Source organism: Lepisma saccharinum, chromosome 6 (genome assembly GCF_977018435.1).
Source record: "Lepisma saccharinum chromosome 6, izLepSacc3.1, whole genome shotgun sequence".
In the NCBI taxonomy this organism is placed as follows: domain Eukaryota; kingdom Metazoa; phylum Arthropoda; class Insecta; order Zygentoma; family Lepismatidae; genus Lepisma; species Lepisma saccharinum.
The window spans coordinates 10566350-10585164 of record NC_139234.1 but is presented as its reverse complement, the minus strand read 5'-3'; the positions used below and the strand labels follow the sequence as shown (position 1 = coordinate 10585164).

At 37.5% G+C, this 18815-nt stretch overlaps 1 protein-coding gene across 1 annotated transcript; it reads left to right on the top strand.

The window, feature by feature from the left end:
• The first annotated feature begins 9639 nt into the window (after positions 1 to 9639).
• Positions 9640 to 12736, top strand: LOC145988562 (transcriptional adapter 3-A-like). Its single transcript, XM_083123502.1, has one exon. It carries the CDS (start codon positions 9929 to 9931, stop codon positions 11246 to 11248), a length of 1320 nt encoding a protein of 439 aa, XP_082979628.1. The 5' UTR covers positions 9640 to 9928; the 3' UTR covers positions 11249 to 12736.
• The last annotated feature ends 6079 nt before the right edge of the window (positions 12737 to 18815 follow it).

Sequence of the window (18815 nt, the reverse complement as noted above, 5' to 3'; positions counted from 1 at the left end):
AATCGGGGATGGTGGGTGACATGGCCTGGATGATTTGACATGGAAATGACCCGTCCACTTTATGCACAGAAAGGCTAATCGGGACTTGGCATACAGTTTAAAGTGAGATCTGAACCACTGTGCAATGTGCCCCAACCGGATATCGAACCCGGGACCCCTTGATTACAAGGCGACGTTAACACTACGCCATGGCTCTCAATATTGTTCAAAACACTAAACTGGTTGGAAATGTTTTAAAATAATATTTTTAATTTAATTTAATTATTTTTTAATTAATGTAAAAATATTAACTTATCTGTGCATATTTCTATTAATTTTCTCTTTTCTTCTCTCATTCGTTTCGCATGTTTATTTTTTTGCAGTGGCGCAGGAACGTTTTCCAATTGGGGGTTACAAAATTCAACATACACACACACACACACACACTAGTACTGGGGTTCGCATCGATGATGTGTTGCACCTGCTGTACGAACTGTGGTGTCTGCATACTGTCCAAACGATATGAATGCTTTTTACACTTGGCTAAAGGCGACACATCTACGCCGGAGGCTTCCAACTCCTGCCAAACTTTGTGCACAAATGACCTGGCGACTTTCCAATAGAGTTAAATCTCAACATCCTTGTACTTTGCGTATATCGCAACAATCAGAGCGTGTCTTTTCATCCCTCGCGTTAGCTGATAGTCTGCCATTGTTGCTCAGAAAAGATAACAGTAAAGCAATTAGTTCGCACAAAGAAGTCGGCGCACAATCATGTCCTCAAATACATTACGCACCCGTATAGCTATAATATGGGGCATGGGAAATTTCATTTTAGAACAGTACATATGAATTTCCTGTGTTTTCATTGAGTTTTATTGTTATTTCAAAAACAGGTTTTGAGAACAGATAACAATTACGAAACATATAAATCTCTTGACCTTGTTCTGGGCTCATTCGGAATTTCATGAAACGAAAAATCAGAAGTTTGTAATATTAAAGTTGCCATAAAAGATACATATATTCATCTTGGTTTGGTTTGGTTTGGTTTGGTTTGATTTCGTGTTTTAAGTCCACTTTGTGCACAGTAAGGCTAATCGGTTTATAGTGGGATCCGAACCACTATGTGCCTCCACAGGGTATATATTTATCTTAATGCAGGGTGCGATTTGAACGGGAGACGCGAGGATGACCCCCCGTGTCTTGATCCATCCCTACCTCTGGTTATGAATGGGACATTCCAACCAGGGAAATTGTTTCCCACCCACTGGATATGTAAACTGTAATTCAAGCCTAGAGTATGTTTCTGTTTATGAAGTTGCGATGGTGATCCAGAAAAACGGAACGTTTTGGTGTAAAGCACAAACGATAAATGACGTGAGCAAAAAATTATGGTACAGAAACTACATACCTTACTCTACTTTTCCACATATTCGCCATACCCATTCAAGAACTTATACAGCGTGATGCCAGTTTGTTAATACCGTCATTGTACTCGGTTGCCGCCAATGTATTCAAGCATGTAGTGACAATGGCAGTGTGCTCCTTAGCCAGCAGTCGAGGGACCCATCTGGTACAGATTTCCTTGTACCGAAGGTGTGCTGTAACGATTTCGTGAGGAAGAGTTCTTGAAATTGTAGGAAAAGATTCATGCAGAATGTTTAACGTGAAACGTCGGGCACTGCATGCGTTTTGCATATCAGCTGAAGAAAAATGCCGCTGAGGCGAAGGAAATAATTTGTTCGACCTTGATCGAAGATGGCATATCATACAGCACCTGTAAGAAGTGGTTTCAGAGATTCCGGGAGCGGAATTTCAATCTGGAAGAGGAACAGCGTCCTGAGCAGCCAAAGAAAGAAATTAGAGGATGATGTATTGGAGTCAGTTGCGCAACAAAATGGTCAAGGGCCCGCCCGCAAGAAACAATTTTGCCACCTCCCGACTATGTAGTCAACAACAAAAGTCTCATCTTAATAATGTAAGTAATTACTTTGAATGGCTGGTTGAAGCTACACTTGCATTAGTAATACAAGTCGAACCTTGTCACGTACACAAACTGCATTGTTGTTGTTTGAGGTAGAGGATCATAGATGGCAGCATGAAAGAAGAACGAAGCTTATATTTGATGATGCATAAAGCAGTTTAGAAAGTGGGCTAGAGATGGCAGCACTCAAGAAAACAGCTACCATTGTAAAAAGGAAAAAGGGAAAGCGCTGATGTGGTGAAATAATGATTGTAGATATTAATACTAATTATAATGGAAGAAATAAATGAACTTAGCACAATAACAGGATATAAATAAGGTGGAAAGGGTAATTAATATTCAGTAATAGCATAAGTGATCATTATATAAAAGTAAAGAAGTCGAATTGTAATTACGATTCTGAGTCTATTTCGGTTCCCACGAACTGAGAGTTTCGTGCAGCTTTTGGGTTGTTTTTCCCAGGTGTAGCGCCATCTCACGGCAGGCACCCAAGCACTTTTGATAGGCGCAACTATTGCAGATCCAAGTTAAGGTTAGCGCCGGCCAGGCAGCGATCTTTAACTAACCCCTTTCTCTTTGTTTGTCTGGGAGATCGATTTTCTTAATATTTACGTCAATTTGGATCGACAAAGAAAAGAAAGAAGGAAAAATACACAATATGTAATAATTACAAGAAGAAGAAGCATTAGTAATTGCAAGAAGAATATGCCTTAGTAATTACAAGAAGAAGAAGACTTAGTAATTGTAAGAAGAAGAAGCCTTATCGATTACAAGAAGAAGATTGGCTACAATTAATAAGAAATAAAAATAGAAGAAAAATATTGTATGAAAAGATTTCCAAAGTTATCTAATATTTGTACATGCTTATTCAAGAATATATTACGAATTGTACCCTCCGTAGTGGGTTAAATCTATTGTTTCTTTCCATATATTCGTAGTGTTAGTCACCCTGATCTGTACCCAGAGGTATCTCATTGTTTCTACCCTGTGCTAAGCTGGCAGATGCTCACGTGAGAGGACGTGGCAACCTGTACCTGTGAATAATCATACATTACAATTTATACCTCTTTGGCATTTGTTTCGTATTCAGGAGAAGAAAAAAATATGTGCTTACCGACTATACAGAAACTTGGCTCACCATCTGGTTTTCTGGACTGAGAATGAAGCTATTACTTCACTAACATCAACAGATCTCGCCCTTTCAGATTCAGCACAGAATACTGAGTCCCCTAAATCGGGCCTGAGTCACACTACTCCTGAGGCAACTCTACATACATTTGATTGATTTACCTTATTTGACTTGGCTTTTCTGTAACTTTTGGCTAATCGCGAAGATGAGGATGAACGATATGATGAAATTGATGAAGGAACACACAAAGGACACACATGTCCAGGTCGGGATTTGATACCGTAACCCCTGGCGTCGTGGTGCACTGTACTAACGACTCTGCCACGAAAGCCGGCTATATATACTCGTAGGTTTCAATTTTGAGAAAGATCGTTCTGCTGTAGAGACAGTTACGGCAAGAGTAAGAAACAAAAAGAAGGCGGTGCTGAGGTGCATTCAGATTTAAACGCATTCCTCAATCTTGGAACTTGATCAGGAAATCAGGAGGATGAATCATCTTCACACTCGTTACGAAGGGCAATTGCTACAATACGAAGTTCATCTGGAGCTGTAGAAAGTAAGTTCGGAACAACAACTGCGAAAAAACTACTAATATTATCCACGCTCTCAAATCTGTTTTTAAGTTAAGTAATAAGTTCAAACAAGCTTTAAATATTGCTGTAAATCTCCGGATTTACAAATTTTCAACCACACACTCAGTTAATCGAAATGGCGTTTTCCCATGTCGAACAAATTTACTTACACATTTTTGTTGGACTCTCCATGTTTTAGTTAGCGATTTGGCCCACGACAATGCTTTCTGAAAATTCAGTCTGTATTCTGATAACAAAATTGAAGCACTTTTAAGGAAGTTCGAATCTTTTTCCAAGTCGACATCTTGTGATTGCAGAACTTGAGATGCCAAATGTCGTGCTTCAATATTTTTTGTTAGTAGTACTATTTCAATAATAAATTCAAACATTTCTAGAATGCTTCTAGTGATAAAGTGGCATCATTCTTCGCCATTCTTAGATTCTAATATTATTCTTGTAAGTGCCTCCATATGTCGACATAAACATAGCGTAATTATCTTTTTGATTGAAATCTAATAGAAGAACGTCAAGGTAGATAAAGTTTCTTAACTGTACCTGAAACCAACCGTTACTATCGCTTTCCATTTTTACATAAAAACCAGTAAAACCTTTCTACGGTTTCGTAGAACAATCTTACTTCAATGATTTCACAAGCAGCATCATTCAAAACTAGATTTACATTATGGTCTGCACAGTCAACGTATTTCGCGGTTTTCTGTTTTCCCGTAATTCTAGTTTTAAACAGTGATCCAAGTGTGTGTGTGGGGGGATGCTATCCCCAGTTAAGAAAAGTTGCATTAAGCATCCCCCACTTGCTTCATTGTCTTCATGTTCATCTACAAGCATTCTCACTTCAACCAAACTCGACCAGCAACCCCCTCCCCCTTTTCAGCCAGAAATTTCCACTTCCAGCACTGGTTTTAACCTTATTAAAAATCTTGGACATACAAGCTGCACCAACATAACTGTATAACATAACACCATACAAACTGCATTCATTGGAATGTAATAAATAAAAAAAGGAATAATTAAAATTGTTGCGTCTTATCTTGGATTGTGCAAAAGAAATACCTGGAAAATATTCTAATTTATTATATATTTACTAAATATATATGACATTGGGTCATTTTTTGGTTTTCGTAAAATTCAAGACAAACATTTCAATTATAACACCAAAAACCTTACTTAATACTTCATTATTGTAATTGATTCTGGATTTGATATTTACATTGGGGTTTATTAATTGTAATCCACGTGATATGCAATGAGATTAACAATAATTGGACCGAAATATCTTCCCCTTGCACCAAAATGACAAACTACCCGTAGCGCAGTACATTTATCACAGAAGATTAAAAGAATATTGTACTGTGGAGTTACAATGAAAATTCATCGTATGCAAATACAGAAGAAGAACATACCCATACATTATTAAACTAAGAATTTTTAATGTTGACCATACACGTGTTTTTTTTTTAAATTTGATTCGTCATAAGTTTGCCTTGCACATTGTCTTCTGTCTATCCGACATTAAAAATCATTTACTGTTCCAAAATGTAAATATATGTCTAGTTTTCCTTAAAAATAATAACTATTCACCTATGCAGCCAAACTCATTTGTAGGATACAAGGAAGATTTATTTTCGAATTAAACTTAAATTTCATTCTACACAAATTTAAATTGCACACACACATAAAAATGTAGAGTTTCTACCTTTGCTTAGAGCGATCAAACTCAACCTGTGTGCTTTGAGACTTCTTAGAGGATGGTAGGGTAAGGACGGGGCAAACGGACACCCTAAGCACAATTTACAAAGTAACTATGAAACACTTTATTGAAGAATGAAAATAACTATTGGCATAAAAGGTGTGAACGTTCAGTTAACACATAATAGCACATAGTATGCAAAAAAATGAACATCTGTCTCAAAATAGTTTGATCAATCCCCGGATGAGGCTGTGTCCGTTTACCCCGCACGTTCGGGGCAGACGGACATTTGATCGGGGCAGATGGACACGTGGTGATATATGAACTATAATCACTCTCACAATAACAACACACAAAATATGGGTCATTTCCGTTTGCAACACAATTTACATAGAGAACACTCTAAGCACTGCGCCCAATTTTGACCCTGCTTGTACACATCTTTGCATAATTCACTCATCACTTGTGGTGCATTTAAACTCTTTGATTTTTTTGCTACAGCTTTCAGTTTTTTGTCCATGAGGCAAGCGATGAAGGAAGGATCCGTCAATACATGTGATTGCCCAGTTTTGCGTTTCCTGCTGCAGGTCCCAGAAGTTGATGGCAAAGGGTTTAGCTCCTCAAAACTTCCACGAGATGACACATCCTCTTCTCTTGCTGTAGGCTCTGATGATCGCTCATCTTGAACATGGACAGTTACAGGAACAAAGACATGCCCAGGCAGTCGTTCTGGATTAAAGGGATATATTCCACAAGCAGTGAACACATTTACAGTATTGTCTCACCATCCTGTAACAAGGGCACATTGTATTAGAAACACAAACATTTGAAAGGTTTAAAATGCATTACATACAATTCACACATGCCATTTCCATTACTGAGTCAAGTATACATTAGTATCTCAATCAAAAAGTACCTAACAATAGTTAAATGAAATACAATTCGTCTATGTCCGTTTGCCCCAACGGCAACCTGTCCATCTGCCCCACTTATAACTTTTGACCTTACATTCCGAAAAAGTCCACCAGATGGCACCACAATGTTGGCAATATGTGTGTATCTATAAAGGAATCACTGCCTTCACCACACTTCAAATCACAACTTCGGTGGGACCATAGTAATCTATGCAATCCTTGTGTTCGCAACACATTTTTTTTTAGTATTCAGAATTTTGCATGTACGTACACCAGCTCGCAAACGTTCAGGTTCGTACACAGCTTCAACTGCTGCACTGTTGCTAACTTCAAACAGAAGATATTCGTACTTTGCTTAGGGCATGTCCGTTTGCCCCGTCCTTACCCTATTTAATTAATATAGAAGGTAAAATAGTATCTTACACGATGCTCAGTCAACGACGCATGTAAAAGTTTTATAATGAGATGTGTACGTTAAACACGAATACCTAGCCTATTCTATACTATGCTTGACATAAGACATAAAACACATCTTTCATAGCACATGGCTTAATCACAAAACCAATCACCACTGAATTCCTAAATATTACAAGAATAGCATAAGGGAAATCACAGAAGCTTTAAAATTCTCCGCAATGACCTTAAATTTTGGTTCAGAAAGTCAAATATAGCCACACTAAATCGAAATGTACTTATAACAAAAGCTCAGTACTTGATCCACGGTGTGTTACCACCAGTGGCGGCGGCAGGATTAATCATCTGGGAATGCTGACGGGGTGCGGAATAAAATTTAGATGGTGCGAAGTTGAAAATAAAGAAAGCACGAAATATGCTTTCATGTTTTAGCAGCGGCGCAACCACGATTTTTTGTCGGGGGGGGGTGCAGTACCAGGATAAACCTGCCAATAATGATAATAATAATAATGATGACATTTTTATTAGTAGTAGTACTATAGTAGTAGTAATAGTAGGAGTAGTATCAAAGACATTATTATCCTCGTAAATCACGCAAAACGCGGAGAAGTTGGTGCTAAAGCATTTGTTGATTGATTGATTTGGTGTTTTAAGTCCACTTTGTGCACAGTAAGACTAATCGGGACTGGACCTATAGTTTATAGTGGGATCCGAACCACTATGTGCCTCCACCGGGTATCGAACCCGGGACCCCTTGATTGCAGGGCAACGACGCTACCACTGCGCCATCGGGGAGGCTAAAGCATTTGTGTTGGGCAAACAGTTTGAAATATTTTTTTTCTCAACACGTTCAATCTCACATTAGCTAATAATTGAAAACAAGCTCAAAGGTAGAAAATGCATGACGAATATAATTATTTTTTGTACATATGACATGTATAACTTTCATGTACAACATATGTTTTACACATATGCAACATGGAGCGACGTAAAAAATAATAAAATACATATGCAACATGTTTACACTAAATTGTGTACGTATTCAAAGTTTCTTTAATACATATATATAACATATTATTTGAATGCATTACATAATGAATTCATCCGCCTCATAACAAACCAACAGCAAAAATGATATAAATCTCTCAAATGTGCGCGCTCCTTTTCGTCCAAACAATTGTTCATGCATTTAAGACCAAACTGCTTAGCAGTAACAGTCTGAAGTACATACTTCTCTCTCTGGTAATTTACAATGCATTACAGGAAAGAATGATATATTGCTCGCTTCGCTCGCCAGAAAATTTTTACATCGAAATTATTGCAAACTGAAAACAATATTAATTTAATAGGCCGCAGCATTCTCTCTTTTATAACGTTTTAATTTAGATTGTTCTCCGCCCCATAGCTACGGCTCTGAACTTTTACAAATTTATGAAAAAATGTTTACGAAATGTAATTTTTTTTTATTTGCATAAAATTTGAAATTGAGGATGGCAATTGCCTCTCTCTGCCCCCACCCCAGAGGAGCTCTTGGCTTTCTGGAAGAAAAAATGAACAAGTACATGAACACTAATTTCATCTTGAGTATCATTTTGTCCTGATACTCTTAGATTCTGCTAGCCTTGCTTTTTTTACTTCAATGTCCCCCCAAGGAATTTATTTCAGACCAAAGTAGGGGGGTTAAATACTCCCCTGTGGATGCGCTGCTGGCTATCTGCCGTCTGCCCAAGATGCTTCGGTGTCAGGACAAAATGCGAAATGCAGGGCCACACCACACCATCTTTGTTAAAATCCCCTTCTGCCGCACTATCCCCATCTACGAACTGTAACATGTCTTCGCGAACTTTGGATACCTCGAACGAGCCCTTGGTTTTGGTAAATTTTCTGATTATCGTATCTACTACAATATGGCGTTTTCTTCCTTGCATAAGATTTAATACAATAAGGATTTACAACACTAACAAAATGTCCAGCATTGTGCAGAAATTCAGCCAAAGCTGAAATGGTACTTTACTAAACATGTTACGTGAACATATAGAACTTAAAAATAGGTAAACTACCCGTCACGATACAACTTGCACGACCTGATATCTTGAAAGCAGCTGAAATTTTTGTCCCAGTGCGACTTGGAGAAAAGAGGAACAACAAGTAAGCGGCCAATAAAACCGTTTAACAACAATACCCCCCCCAAAAAAAAAAGAACTCACTGAGCTGCAGGCAAATATCGAGAAACGCAAACAGGCCACTTAAAATATAAGAAGAAACAATTCTTAACAACAATACTGACGAAAGAAAAGACAACGGCCTCTGTTCTTTATAGAGAATGCCGCCAATACAGGGAAATGTATGCGGCTTGTTCTCTTTCAATGCTTGGCTGTTGCATACAATAACAGCGGTCTCACTACAATACCTGACATTCGGGCGCTCGATGTGACTACGACATATGACAACTGTAAGAGTTGATGTTTTCAACATAGGTTTTGAATAGGGGGTGCTGAAGGGCGTGCAGAAGAAAAATATGGGGTGCGCAAGCTCCCCTTCGCGTCCCTCTGGCGCCGCCCCTGGTTACCACAGGTTAGTCAATAACCAACTTTGAGAAAATAGTGAAATGCGTCACAAGTTGTGAGCAAAATAATATCTTATGTGTACATTTTTGCTCTTCGCTGCAAAAAAATTATACAAAATAGTTTAACCTAATGTCAAGATGGGGGGACGGCAGTGCGGGGGGGGGGGGGCTCAGCACCCGGTGACCCCTGCCTGGCTACGGACCTGGATGTCGTTGTTCGGCACCCCTTGGATACGTGCTTGATTTAACGGACCAACTCAACAGTAAAGCCTTAAATTGTGAAAATTGCATTCGACATAAAATGTTGACAGTCTTTTCTTGTCTGTCGGAAATCGCCATTCCAAAGTCGAAAGTCTTTTGTTGACGGAACGAAACAAGGAACTGTGACAACTGACCTGACAAGGAATGGAATGTTTGTGAACGTAATTTTTCTGTTTTTCTTGCATTCTTTTGAAAAGAATAACAACAAAAGGAAAGTAAGAGAAGAACAGTAACGGTGTGAGCCACAAAAGAAGAGGAACAATACGAAGGCACAGATTAAATATTGTACGGAGAGCTTGAGACATCGTCAATTGCCTTGCTCGGGATGTAGAAGAAATCATGTGTAGCCAGCTTGATTAAGTTTTTAAAGGTTTTAGTTGCAAATAATTTAAAAGCTGTGTAATGGCAGGCAAAAGAAAACAAACACCTAGGAAAGACAAAGACAGTGCAAAACCAAACCACCCAGTGATAGAAAATGACGCTAAGGAATGTGTGCTAACTTTTCCTCAGCTGAAAACTTTAGACAACGTTAAGTTCCTACCTCGTTACACAGCAGTGCTGAGTCGTATGGAAGAAGAAGGAGTAAGTATGGAAGATCTTGATACTTTGCAGTTGGAGTTGGAAGCTCTTCTTTCCTCTGTTGCTGTCAGAATGCGTGCATTGCAGGGGGAAATACAAACTTTGAACATTATTGGTGAAAAGAAGGATAAGAAAGGGAAAGTGTTGGTTGGTAAGCCATCATTCTCGCCACGTAAGAGAAGCAGACAGGAAGACAGACCAGTCAAGAAATTGAAAGAAGTAACGGGGAAAACTCGAGACTTACAACAGCCATCATCGAAAATCCAAGCAGTAAATGGTGTTTCATTGCCAGATGTAGGTAGAACTAACATATTGGATGCAAAACTCCCAGGTATACCTCAACCAGAAGTGCCAAAAATAGTTCTTCCCAAAAATGACACACCAAATAAATTCTGGGCCAGCATAGAATCATTTTTTGCTGAAATAACCTCAGAAGATTTGAAACTGCTGGAAGACCAAATTCTTGCTCATCAACATGATGCAGAATACCAGAAAATTCCTGTTCTTGGACAGCATTATACTTTACAGTGGGCTGAAGAAGAGTTGGAAGAACATGAAGAAGTGTCTGTTCATGGCGGAAAAAAACAAAAACAATCATGTGAAGTTTCTGCAAAGTTGAAGTATTTAAACAAGAGAAGTTCAAAATGCACAGCTGGCCCACTGTCTCAAAGACTAGTTTCAGCACTGATAAATGAAAATATAATGAACTCTGAACAAGAGTGTTTAGATACTGAGAATGACGATGAAAATACTTCATCAAATGTGGATATGGATGTACTTGAAAACAGGGTAAAAAGAGAACTTGAAGAACAGGGCATTCTAGAACCAGTTGAACCATCAAAGGACCAAGCTGATGACGAAATTTTAAATGAGTTAAGGAGATGCCAAAATCAACTTGCAATTATCTCTAATCATAATCTTCAGCAGCTAAGGATGCTGCTAAAATTGGCTCAACATGAACATAAGAGACAAGAATACAGGAGGAAGTTTCATCAGACAGACTTGGAGGTGATGGATTTATACAGAAAGACAACAACTGCCAAACAGAAGAAGACACCTCTTTCCAAAAAAGAAAAGGAACAAGTATGGAGAGTTCTCAGAGAGAGAGAATTGCTTCTAAAGAGGTTGAATTCAGTAGACTAGTGAACTGTGGTGTTTATGTGAAATTAAGATTGTTTTACACGATAAACATTCATGTTTAAACATACAATGTCTTCTAAAGTGTAGGTTCATGTGGGAAGTGAATTTGTATTTTTGAAATAGGAAGATTCTTTTATTTTACAAAATGAACATGAACTGATTTTGGTTATCAGATGTAACTGAAACATGATAGATCTTAGCACTAAATCCAAATTTGCATCATGACATTAGTGATGCTGCTCAGTGATTGGAAGAGAGAGAAACATGTACATGCTGTAATTGCTTTTGTATCTTTTTAAACGCCATGCACAAAAGAGTAAAAAGATCAAATCAATTTTGTTGTGGTAAGCAGTTTTTTATTTGCTCAACATTGCTGAAATTGTTCTCAAGAAACGTCTGGGTAACAGTTCGTTATATCGGAGACACATTAAAATCGGATATTTTGTGTTTCGCATGGTTCGTACTTACCAATTGTGTATTGCGGAACATAGGTCAAGGTGCCATTATGCTTTATACATGAAAACAAACACAATTTTTCACATACAGATTGATTTTTGATTCCTTTCTTCGCTTCTGTAACACACAATATGGCGGGCACATTTTGACTCATGTTGTGGGTATGCAGTGTTTCCAACCTTCTTCACCGAAAAATACCTACTATCATGTCTGTCACGTGTGAAAAATTTACATTATGCATGGGTAGCTGATGGATAGCCTGGGTAGCTGACAGATAGCCCCACGAACCATTATGCATGGTAACCGGCGGATAGCACCATGAACCATTTCCAATAAGGTTAGGTTTGGTTGGGTTAGGCAAGCATAATGAAAAAAAAGGGGGTTGGAAACACTGACAGGGGCTTAACGTCATCAAACGTACACAGCATGCAGTTCACGTAGCGAAAGCAATGGCAATTGTGCGTCTGTGAGATATTTCTATTGAATAATACATGATTTCCCGGTCAAATATATTCCACGATGAAAGAAAATACCACGACGAACGTTGAAAAGCTTGGAGAAACTCATTTCCGTAAGTAGTTTCTTCTGTAAAAATGAAGAAATGTGTCTCCAATATAACAAACTGTTACCAAGTTCTGGTACTTTGCACGTGCATGTGTGTTAACAGAGCTAAAAATGTAATAACTTGATTTTATTGTTGCTGTGGTAATATGTACAGCTATGCAGATGGTATGTTTTTAAATTGATCTAGAATTATGTATGAACAGCAAGTGATATGTAAAAGCCAAAAAGTGGTATAGCTGTCTCATGTGTGGTACTTCTGTTTATGAACTTTACAATGCTTGATGAACCAAATATATTTTTGTATTCATCAGAATGTCAAGAGTTGTATAAAGGAACTGGAGAAAGAAAATCTTGCGCAAGTTTAAATATGTGGTTTGATATTTATTTATATTATGATCTCAGCAGGAATGCAATAATTTTTACAAATTATTAAATTTCAAATGTTCTTAATAAAAATGCATATAAATGCAACAGATTCTCGTTTTTTAATCAATAAAGCACACGTTTCTAGCTTTTGATTATCGAACACTAATCTCATCATTAGACGTACATTCTCCTGTTCTGCATCACATGGATTGGCTCCATGCACCTACCGAAGAGGATGCTTATTGTGTATTTCTTACGGAACTATTTTTCTGTGCCACATATTCCTACGTACGTGTTCCATAGCTAGCGGCCACTTGATGAATTCCGTTGAAACTGACTAGTGCCGCCATCTGCACAGGTATGTTTTTCAGAATTTAATTGGTTATCCTTGTATAGTCAATAAGTTTAAGCTTGTGTCATGGTGGAATGCACTGTGAAGCTAGAGATATCCTGGGTTAAGGCATGTGTGTTTGTCCCATCACCTGTTCCATCAGTTCATCATTTATCCTCATTGTGATTAACCCAAGAGGTAAATAAAATAATGGAAATGAACAGTAGAATTGAGCGGATTAGGCAGATCTGTTTTGGTGCTCCTAGTATTATAATTGCACTCAAAGATGCCTTCATTGTTTCTATGCTTAAGTATTTCCACATGGAAAGAAAATGCTTCACACACGAGTGACTTGCGAGTATGGTATTTTCCATTTGGTAATTTTTTTTTCGAATTTATATTTTGTTTATTTTTAATGTACATAAAGTACATTCTTCAAACTTACTTCCACACTCATTTCTTTTATTTTGCTCATCTTTCTCGTCCTTCTGTTTAACTTGTGTACACATATACTGTAATTTATGTACTTGTTATTATTGTTGAAAAATTCTGTGTCTGTGATGGCTGTTGAAAACTCACCAGTCACCCTTCCAAAATGAAAGATATACGTGGATCCTGCTTCTCTGTTTACATTTCACTTACACCCGTTATCAATATCAGCTATGGTAATGTTTTTACATGTGTATAAGGTCCATTTTAGATAAACATTTTTCTTAACATTTATGCTTTGACCAAATTGCTACCTTGTGAGAAATTTTATGCCATTTCCCAAGGATAGGATATGTCCTATTTCCGTAGCATAACAAATCAGAGCTCTAGGTCACGAGTACAGATGTAATGGTGGCCACGTGAGATGTAAAGAGTGTGTCACTTCACATTTTTAAAAGCCGAAAACTATTCAACTGAGAGGAATAGTATTTCCTATAAAACAGTATTAGGTACAAGTCAATGGTGCTGCTTAAATACATAAAGTATACAGTACACCTATGGAAAAATATTTTAGTTTCAATTGTGAAAACCGTGCACTCACCATAGATGGTGTAATTCGACGTACCTTTCGTGCTGTATATATTATACATTGTAATTTCAAAAGCTAACTGAAATGTTAAATAAAGTGCTTCCGTGTAAAGTACTATATACTATAAGATTTTGGAAGCATTTACATAGCATTTATGCTAGCAAATATGTTCAAGGAAATGCTTCTGTCTAAAGCAGGCCTAACAGTTTCTTAATATCGCTTACCTGCACATTGAAAGACCCGGTTCTGATTAAGTCTTAACTGGTAGATAGTTAACAAAGATTAACTGAACATTGAATCAAAAACCAGCACAGACTCAAGAAACTTGCTTCCATCAGCTAAAATTTGCATTTATAAGTTTGGTACTACTTTACTATACCAGAGACACCTATCAATGATTTATTTTGCAATTTTTTACATTGCTAACGGACTCTTCTGCATTGCGGAACATTTCTTTAGGTGAAATAATGAATTTATAACGAAAATAATGTCTATTTCTGACATTAATGAGTACTTACTGTTGTTCCTTATTTCCCACAAACCATCCATGGGTAGCCCCAAAAATCATTGACGTTAGCCCAAAAATTCACGATAGCCCCACAAACCATCACAGGGACGAGGTATGCCTACTAGGTTAGGTTAGGTTCCATTAGCACTCCTTTCGTTCAATTTAGCATATATAGACAACATCGTTGCGGCAGCAGCAGTAGCGCATCGGAAATAGATTTTCGTAGAAAACCACATGCATTCGCATTAAAATAGATCAAAACTACATTCCCGAACATCAGCAACGCTACAGAAAATGATTTGTGTAAGTACTTTCTCCTGTAAATTTGAAGTAATTCGTCTCCGGTATAGTAAAGTGTTACCACAAGTTTTGGTACAAAATTGCACCACAATTACTGCTCTCGCTTACTTAAAACCAACAGATTTTCAAATTCAATCATTGATTTTAAAACTTTGAAATATCTTCCCACATACCCTCATGGTTCCCACTGACCAGAAAAGCCTGAAAAACTTGGAGTAACTGATGTGTGATGAAAATAGTCATGGAAAATTCAGGGAATATATAATATGATTGTTATTCATGTTCTGAATATTGATTCTTCACATTTTTGTATACTCTAATTTTATACATCATATACTTGTGAATAAAATTAAACACTTACAAGTATGGTGATTCAAACAGTACGAACTATACGAAGCTAAATTCCATGGTGCAACAGCTTTCTAAGGGCCGGGACCTACCAAGCAGATATTTTGTTGTCTGACTTGAAGTCAGCGCATCAAGTCCTTTTGTTACTGTTGTTAGATTTTTTAAACTGGGTCCTTCTTCTTCTTCTTCTTTTGAAGTAGCTCCCCAATTCTCCTCTCGAGGCTGGATCAATTTTGAGGGCTCCCACTAGGAATTGAACCCTGGACTGCTCACACCAAAGGTGAGAGTGCTAACCGTTAAACTACATGCGGCCTCCCTTGTAACAGGAATTCCTTCCTATTTCTAGTCAAGTTATATACTTTAAAGAACGTTGGAAGAATAACGTCACAGGTATGTAAATTTATTTTTAAAACATGAATATGAATTCTGATATTGTGAAAAACATCCAGCATACAGAAATGAGATGGCCAGCTTGAAAGTTTACATGTTTAACCTCTTGTTTGTTCAATAAGGATTTTTTTTTTCAAATAAGTATTTCAAGTATGTCTTCGCTGATATTACTTTTAAGTGATACCGACATATTTTCTATTTGAATGTTGTAGAATTTTAAACTTGTTTAGCTTAAAAATATTCATTGATTCACATGTGTTAAACACTACAGTGCACGTTTTTCATCATGTGCAAGTGGAAAGACCATCAAGACACATTGTTGTTAATGCTTTATGAATTTTCAGTGCCAACACAGGAATTTCTTATTTCATATAAACGAAGGTTTGGCAGATCCATAAAAAAAAGGTAAAATGCTCCCCTGTGCTTAGCACCATGCCATGAAGGCATGTAGGGGGTGTGGGGTGATGCCCCACACTTTCTTGATCCGGTCGTGAGTGGGGGTGATGTAATCAGCATCACGCCCCTGACCGCCTTTACCCCCCAGGGTTTCCCCCAGGTACCCATGTCATTCGATGCTGGGTGGGTGTCGGGGCTGATTCCGTTAGAAAAGTTCCCAGATTTGAACCAGCCGGGGATCGAACCCGGGACCTTTAGCATGGTAGTCAGACGCGTTACCGACTGAGCCACCACGGCCATACTGATTACTTTATATTTTTTATGGTACGTAGAACTTTTTACAATGCTGTGTGTGATTTTTTGGAACTCCATTGGGTGATTCCTTCAGGGAATCAACTAAACCACATGTAAAATTTCAAGAACAAAATTATTCTCAAAAATCAGACAACTATTCTTACAACCGAAGATAATAAACAGACTGTTGATGATTATTGAAAGAAATGTTTTAGAAAAAATCTGTTGTCCCTGGAGTTGACCAGAGAAATGTTTCATCTTTATAAGCCAGTGTGGAGTAGGGGGAAGGATTAGGTGCAAGTAAAACATAATAGAAATTACTAATAACTTTTGAAATGTTATGTTTTTTAGGAGTTAGGTTGAATTCTCACAATTTATTCACACTGTTCATGCTTCATTTATTCATTTTTAACCCTTAACCAGGCACACTTCTCTCATCACCTTAAGTAGGTGCGTGGGGGTGAATTTGACCGCCAAATAAAAATTATTATTTGTAATCAAGTAAGATTCATATGCACCAAAGATAACTTTTATGCGATTATATTGACTATTTTTAAGAACTTAAAGTAGTTTTTTAATGTAGAAAAGGGTTGCAATTAATTTTTTAAAAATAATATGGACAGATATTTCAATTTTCAACATTACAAAATCCTTCCTTTCAATAGTGAAATAAAATGATGATGATGATAAGGAAAGTGTGGAATAAGAAATACATTTTTTTTTTTGTTGAGTATACACTTCAAATATTGTGTAAATTTAGCAATAAGCATTTAAAAAAATACAAATATACTTTTTAGTACATTTTCTCTTGAAAAAAATTGAAGTTCCAATACATACCAATTTTCAAAATGTCATTTGTTTTACACAGCTAACTAAATGGGACCACTGTATTATTTTTCTAGATCATATATTATGTCACATAAACTTGTTTCCTTTATTTAACTTTATCTTTATCGGCCAATTTGGCATTTCTTACCCTTACAAATTCTTGCCGTATAATTTCTATTTGCGTATTGGTATTTTCCACAATGAGTCTCACAATAGTTTCATCTATGAAAAGTTTTGATATCAGATTTGGCATTTCTTACAGTTGCACGTAGTTCAGGAAGCCATAAAACAATGTTCATACTTCTTGTGGGAACATTCGAACAGGAGCAGGGAACTTTTTTCCATTGAGTTATTTTGTCTTTTCCCAGGAAATAATTTCCATATTCTTCCGGGCTATCATTCTGTTCATCACGATTTGTCTTAGAATTAGTATCATGTTCTAAGTTACATGATCTTCTACATCATGACTTGATTTCGGAGTCAATTCTTCATCTTGAATCACTTCAGATGGAGGACTAGGTTCTAGACTTAAATTAAACATCCACTTTAAAACACGGTCACACAACACAGAACAAGTAAAAACTTAATATATTTCACTCACAAAGCACAGTAAGCAAAAGTTCTAAAAAATGAACAACAAAAAATAACATACGTTACCAGGTGCGTGGAGCTAAATTTGACCCCCACCAACTTTGGAACAGTTTCGCCTTGCTGGAATTACACACACAATGAAGGAAGTGACCTTGGCAATTGAATCAGGCTGTTTTAGGAAGGTACTAGATAAGGTAGCACCGTGGGCTACCAATAAGTGTGTGGGCATTAAAAAATACCTACCTTGGGGGGTCAAATTTACCCCTTCGTGCGTGATTAAGGGTTAAAAGTACAAATCAAGTTATGGTGCTGTCTGTATAGTCCCAGTCCTCATCGGAACACCTCTTTACTTCAAAGAATGTTCCGAAAGCTCAGTTTCCCTCTGAAAACCAAATGTCAAGTCCACGTGGAGCCCAGTAAATCCTCCCCTCAAGTCTTTCCTACCAATACCATCCATCCAAGAACCGACAGCTCTTGTCAAATTCACATGGAGTAAATGAAATGTTGCCAATTCAGTTTCTTTCGAGATTTCTGAATGTGAGGTTGTGGTTGTGTTATCTTTGCTAGGTTGTGTTGTGTTATTTTTTTTTTATATACAATATGGAGACCTTGGGAGTATAACATTGCTGTGAATGCATGAATGTCTAAACACTGCTGGTAAAAGTGATAACAGCACTTATTAGAAAAACGTACTAGTTCAGAACCAGATACGCATCCAGTCGGCTTCCTCTCCAACTGTGTCAAAGCTACCGAACTGCCGATCCAATGAAGACTTCAAGGTATATACAGAGTCAGTCTAAAAAATGTGCACACTCTTTGACTGATGGTATCTGTATATTGTTTTTAGAGTTGCATTGAATTATCTGCGGAACATGCAGTATGGTGTTTTCTCAACAGATGTGGGTATCCGTATGGCTCTCTTGACTAACACTTGACACATGATAGTGAATCAAAATGGCCGCTGCACGCCTGATGTTTGAGGAACGGAGTGGTTCGAGTTTGAAAATGTCTCTGCAATGTGCGTGGAGGCGTGAGTTTCCAAAACAACCTCCAACACGCTTCACGATTAAATGGCTGTATGATAAGTTTGAGAAGTATGGTACCATTTGTGATGTGCACAAAGAAAAATCAGGAAGACCTCATACAGCTACAAGTTCTGCTTCTTTGGCTATGGTCTTAG